Here is a 5413-nt window from a genome sequence, read left to right on the forward strand (position 1 = left end):
TGAGCATTACCGTTGTCACAAGATGATCAACAAGATAATTCATCAGTGTGAAGGTTGAACCAGCAGTCAGCTAGCTTAGTTTATCTTAGTTTGCTGGAAATGAACATATCTCCTAAAAGCTCACTGATTAACATGTTATTAGATGCTTGTTTCATCTATACAATAACCAAAGTGTAAAAACACAATGTTTTAGTCCAGTGACGGGTTATATGTGTTAAGCTAGTCATTCCCTGGCTCCAGCTTCATCCTTAACACACGGATGTGAGCATCTTAGCGAAGTGTAAATGTCAGGCTGCTCACGTGTTTGTGCTCCTGGCAGGAGACGGTGCTGCTGGAGTGGGTCAATCCAGTGTACCTGGACATTTCCTATCAGGAGCGGATCCAGGAGGAGTTTGAAGACAGCTCCGAAGTTCAGCTCAAGGATTTTCTCAAGGTAGTCTCTTATTCATTTTTCCCTCTATGTCGTTTGTGTGTTCGCTCGTTCCTGCCAACTCGCTGTGTTTGTCTTCAGGAGGAGAAGTTCAGGGAGGTGAATGAGGCGCTGCGACTCGCTCAGATTCAGTGGACAAAGAGAGGTCCACCCAATCAGAGGTGGGTGATGTCTGACACAGCATTTGACTTGTTGCGTGTATATGCTGCATTTACGAGCGCTCATTCATTATCTTTGTGTTTTCAGGTGCTATGAAGTGGCTTCTCTAGACTCTCTGCCGCAGTGTGTCACTGCATGTTGGGAGCTGCTTCGATCAGAGTCGTTCTTCCTGCTTCTTTCCAACTTCACCGGCCTTCGGCTGCACTACCTGTGTCCTGCTGATGAGGACGACGATGAAGACAATGAGAAGCAAGAGCAAAAGGGGGATGAAGAAGCCACCGGGTCTTCAACCGAATCCCCAGCTGCAAATACAACCAGACAGAAAGGTGTGTCTCAATGTGAGTCTTTTTCTCCTGCCGCAGCTGTGTTTGTGTGTGACGGATATGTGACCCTTTGTGTGTTCTTTAGAGCTGAGCACACCTGTATGTTGCGGTGAAGTGCGACGGTGGTCTCATGGCGGCTACACTCTGTTGCATGACGGAGAGGCTGCACGGGCAGAGTACGCTCTGGACCTCGTTCTGCCTTTTGGCTGCGCAGGTGAACACACACACACACACACACACACACACAGAGTAAGAACAACCTATTGATGACTGTTGTGATTGTTACAACTTTGTCTTTCACAGACTGGCAGTCAGAGTTCGGTGGCTACACATGTTATGTGGCTAACGAAGAGGATGAGGAGGTGAGTGTTGATTATAATAAAAAGTAAATTGTGATTTTGAGGGCAGTACCTCAGTGGTTTTCCTCACTGCTTTGTTTCCATCTTCTTCACAGCTTCTGACAGTGTTTCCAGAGGATAATTCTTTGGCCCTCGTCTACAGAGACAAAGAAACCCTCAAATTTGTCAAACATGTCAACCACAAAAGCTCCTCGGAGTCTGCTGGCAGAGGCTTTTATGACTTTTCTTATGTCTACTATGAATAAATATATATATATGTACAAGGTGTTTGTGGCTTTCTTCATCTGTGTGTAGCAAAGGGACTGCACTGAAATGGCACTTTTTTTTTATCTTGACCTCCCAGTTCGTTAAGAAAAATGTATGGTTCATTCTTTTGCTAAAGGCAACACGTAGACATAACAAATCAGAGAACTACCAGTCAATAACCACCTGATGTACAATCTCAGCTACAGTCAATGCAAACTGCCTTTTGACTGCCATGATGATATTGCCACCTTTTTATGAGACAGCAGTGACTCAAGGAAACAGGGAAAAAAAGCTGTACTTCCATCTGGTTTTAATTGTAATTTGTCCCCAGTTACAAATTCAGAGTGCCCTAAAAATCTGCTGAGGTTGCTTAGTTATATTAGACAGCTCCCTTTTGGTTCATTTCATGCAGATTAAAAATTAAAGGATGCAGTTATATTGTAACTGCCATTATTCATGCCATTACAGTGAGCTATTAGGAACTTGTTGAGGGGATGAGTGAGTTGGCTTTGTTACAGATTTTCCTGGCATCCCTTTTTTTGAAAAAGAAGAAGCTGTGACTGTCCTTGAATAGTCCTCAGTAATTCATAGGCGATAGAGATAAATGCCTGTGAAAATAGTTGCCACTGAAAATCACTGGAAGATAATCTTGATTAAAGTCTTGCTGGAAAACCTATAAGCATCGTTTCTCCTCTTGGTCATGTAAACAGGCTGATTCACCTTGGAACACTTTAGGTAGAAACCTCTGTAGACAACACAAAAATAGCAAGAACCACCACCAATTTTTTTTTTATTATGAACTGGATCATAAAAAGCTGTGTGGGCTTTTGATTTGTGTCATGCTGCAAAGTTATAAACTGAAACAGTTACACAAACTTGTTTATCTCATTTAAGATTTTTTCACATAAAACCACCCATGATGGTTTTATTCCTTTAGCTGGCATTCCTTCAAGTTTGCCCATTATGTCTCCTAGACAAGCACATGTTAAAATATAATTAAGGGTCAACCATTATTTTCATTGATTTACTACTCCGGCTTACTCCCACAGTCCAAACACATGTTGAGGTTAACTGGTGATTCTAAATTGTCCGTAGGTGTGAATGTGAGTGTGCTTGGTTGTCTGTCTCTAAGTGTAGCCCTGTGATAGACTGGTTACCTGTCCAGNAAATCGAGGAAGACCTTTTGGGGTTTATTTATCAGATCCACCAGGTGGAGCTAGAGATTACATCTGCCTTTTAATTATTATTATATCTCTTTCTTTCTGTGCTGATGACTCAGATGGTGTTGACATTTGGTCTAACTGTAGGACCGTACAGTGAACCTGATAGAAAGTTTCAGCCACACACAGTCGCCCGGAGCCTGAGTTGAACCTAGTTAAGCCAGATTTGTGGTTTCCTCTTCAGTCTGGTTGCAGTGCTGAGCTTGGCAGTGAACAAACTGTCATAAGTCATCACAGCAGCATAAGTGTTGGAGCTTTCAGGCAAATGACCTGAAACAAAGCTTTTATTGAGAGCTACCAGATCTGCCAAGAGGTTCAGTGTTTGAGCCAAGTGCAAGAAAAATTAGGTCCTCGGCGTATAGATCAGGGAGAATATTAGCTGGGCGTCGAGACAGAATCCAAGTCGACACCCTCGGGATTCATATGTCATCCTGATCGTGAAATAATGGACCTTTATTATTCCTTTATTTAGAGACAATGCGCAGTTTATGACAAACTGTGTTTAGAATGGAGAGATTGTGATGTGTAAGTTCTCCTGAATACTTATTTGTGATTAAACAGTGCTACGCCTGCTGAAGAAATGGAGCCCTGGAGAATAAATACTGTAATTAAATACACAATAACAGCCTCCCCTTGTGATCATCTATTATTTATGTCACAACAAAATGTCACGGTGGGCTTTCGGGCACTCCAACAGTCTGACTGTGCGCTGAGGGTTGCTAAATTTCTCATTTCCTGTCACATTAAAACTGTAACTACACAATACATTTCAGGGTTTCACAGAAAACCTGTTTCTGTTTTTAGGGCAGCGTTGTTCGGGCGTTTTCGTTCCTGGCTCGGGGAAGTGTTGGGGGTTGAGCTGGAGCCCACAGTGGATATTTCTTGTGCCAGATATGAATACTCAGGTGAGACTAGTTCTAAAACCCCTGCAGGAAAGTTATATTCTAGGATCTTTGGAGCCTCTCTTTTTATTTGATGACTAACTGTTTCCTTTTATATATCATATTCTGTCTTCTCTGTAGATGTTCTGTTGTGTCATGACGATGAACTGGAGGGGAGGCGCGTTGCTTTCATTTTGTATCTCGTGCCTCCGTGGCAGAGCAGCGACGGGGGAACCCTCGATCTTTACACAACAGACAGTGCGTATCCCACGCTGCGTGTTTTTCTGCGTGTGTTTGTGCGCTTTTAGACAACCAACATGTCCATTTCATCTTTGTCATCAGGTAACTTTCAACCACAGAGCATAGCGAAGTCGCTCGTGCCTTCTTGGAACACACTCGTCCTTTTTGAAGTTTCCCCAGTTTCCTTTCACCAAGTAAGGACCGATGCTCTGGTTTTTAACTTCACGTGCACCAAACAAGAGGCTGTGATTGGAAATCTGGAGCGTGTGCTGTGTCTTTGCAGGTGTCAGAAGTTTTGTCACAGGACAAGTGTCGTCTGTCTCTGAGCGGCTGGTTTCACGGACCTTCTCTGGACCGTCCTCCTCGCCACACAGAGCCGTCCGTCCCGAGGAGTCCACACTTACCGAGAGACGTGAGCATTACCGTTGTCACAAGCTGATGATCAATAAGATAATTCATCAGTATGAAGGTTGAACCAGCAGTCAGCTAGCTTAGTTTATCTTAGTTTGCTGGAAATGAACATATCTCCTAAAAGCTCACTGATTAACATGTTATTAGATGCTTGTTTCATCTATACAATAACCAAAGTGTAAAAACACAATGTTTTAGTCCAGTGACGGGTTATATGTGTTAAGCTAGTCATTCCCTGGCTCCAGCTTCATCCTTAACACACGGATGTGAGCATCTTAGCGAAGTGTAAATGTCAGGCTGCTCACGTGTTTGTGCTCCTGGCAGGAGACGGTGCTGCTGGAGTGGGTCAATCCAGTGTACCTGGACATTTCCTATCAGGAGCGGATCCAGGAGGAGTTTGAAGACAGCTCCGAAGTTCAGCTCAAGGATTTTCTCAAGGTAGTCTCTTATTCATTTTTCCCTCTATGTCGTTTGTGTGTTCGCTCGTTCCTGCCAACTCGCTGTGTTTGTCTTCAGGAGGAGAAGTTCAGGGAGGTGAATGAGGCGCTGCGACTCGCTCAGATTCAGTGGACAAAGAGAGGTCCACCCAATCAGAGGTGGGTGATGTCTGACACAGCATTTGACTTGTTGCGTGTATATGCTGCATTTACGAGCGCTCATTCATTATCTTTGTGTTTTCAGGTGCTATGAAGTGGCTTCTCTAGACTCTCTGCCGCAGTGTGTCACTGCATGTTGGGAGCTGCTTCGATCAGAATCATTCTTCCTGCTTCTTTCCAACTTCACCGGCCTTCGGCTGCACTACCTGTGTCCTGCTGATGAGGACGACGATGAAGACAATGAGAAGCAAGAGCAAAAGGGGGATGAAGAAGCCACCGGGTCTTCAACCGAATCCCCAGCTGCAAATACAACCAGACAGAAAGGTGTGTCTCAATGTGAGTCTTTTTCTCCTGCCGCAGCTGTGTTTGTGTGTGACGGATATGTGACCCTTTGTGTGTTCTTTAGAGCTGAGCACACCTGTATGTTGCGGTGAAGTGCGACGGTGGTCTCATGGCGGCTACACTCTGTTGCATGACGGAGAGGCTGCACGGGCAGAGTACGCTCTGGACCTCGTTCTGCCTTTTGGCTGCGCAGGTGAACACACACA

At 44.4% G+C, this 5413-nt stretch overlaps 1 protein-coding gene across 1 annotated transcript in view; it reads left to right on the forward strand.

Moving 5' to 3' along the window:
* Positions 1 to 5413, forward strand: part of ogfod1 (2-oxoglutarate and iron-dependent oxygenase domain containing 1) — a 13774-nt gene that overhangs the window by 6043 nt on the left and 2318 nt on the right. The window contains exons 4-11 of the mRNA XM_008304226.1: positions 3542 to 3642; positions 3760 to 3876; positions 3961 to 4052; positions 4142 to 4270; positions 4594 to 4707; positions 4786 to 4865; positions 4951 to 5189; positions 5272 to 5400. Coding sequence (XP_008302448.1) covers positions 3542 to 3642; positions 3760 to 3876; positions 3961 to 4052; positions 4142 to 4270; positions 4594 to 4707; positions 4786 to 4865; positions 4951 to 5189; positions 5272 to 5400 — 1001 coding nt within the window. The remainder of the gene's footprint in view (positions 1 to 3541; positions 3643 to 3759; positions 3877 to 3960; positions 4053 to 4141; positions 4271 to 4593; positions 4708 to 4785; positions 4866 to 4950; positions 5190 to 5271; positions 5401 to 5413) is intronic.

The sequence above is a fragment of the Stegastes partitus genome, unplaced genomic scaffold, assembly GCF_000690725.1.
Source record: "Stegastes partitus isolate 25-593 unplaced genomic scaffold, Stegastes_partitus-1.0.2 Scaffold2171, whole genome shotgun sequence".
Lineage (NCBI taxonomy): Eukaryota > Metazoa > Chordata > Actinopteri > Pomacentridae > Stegastes > Stegastes partitus.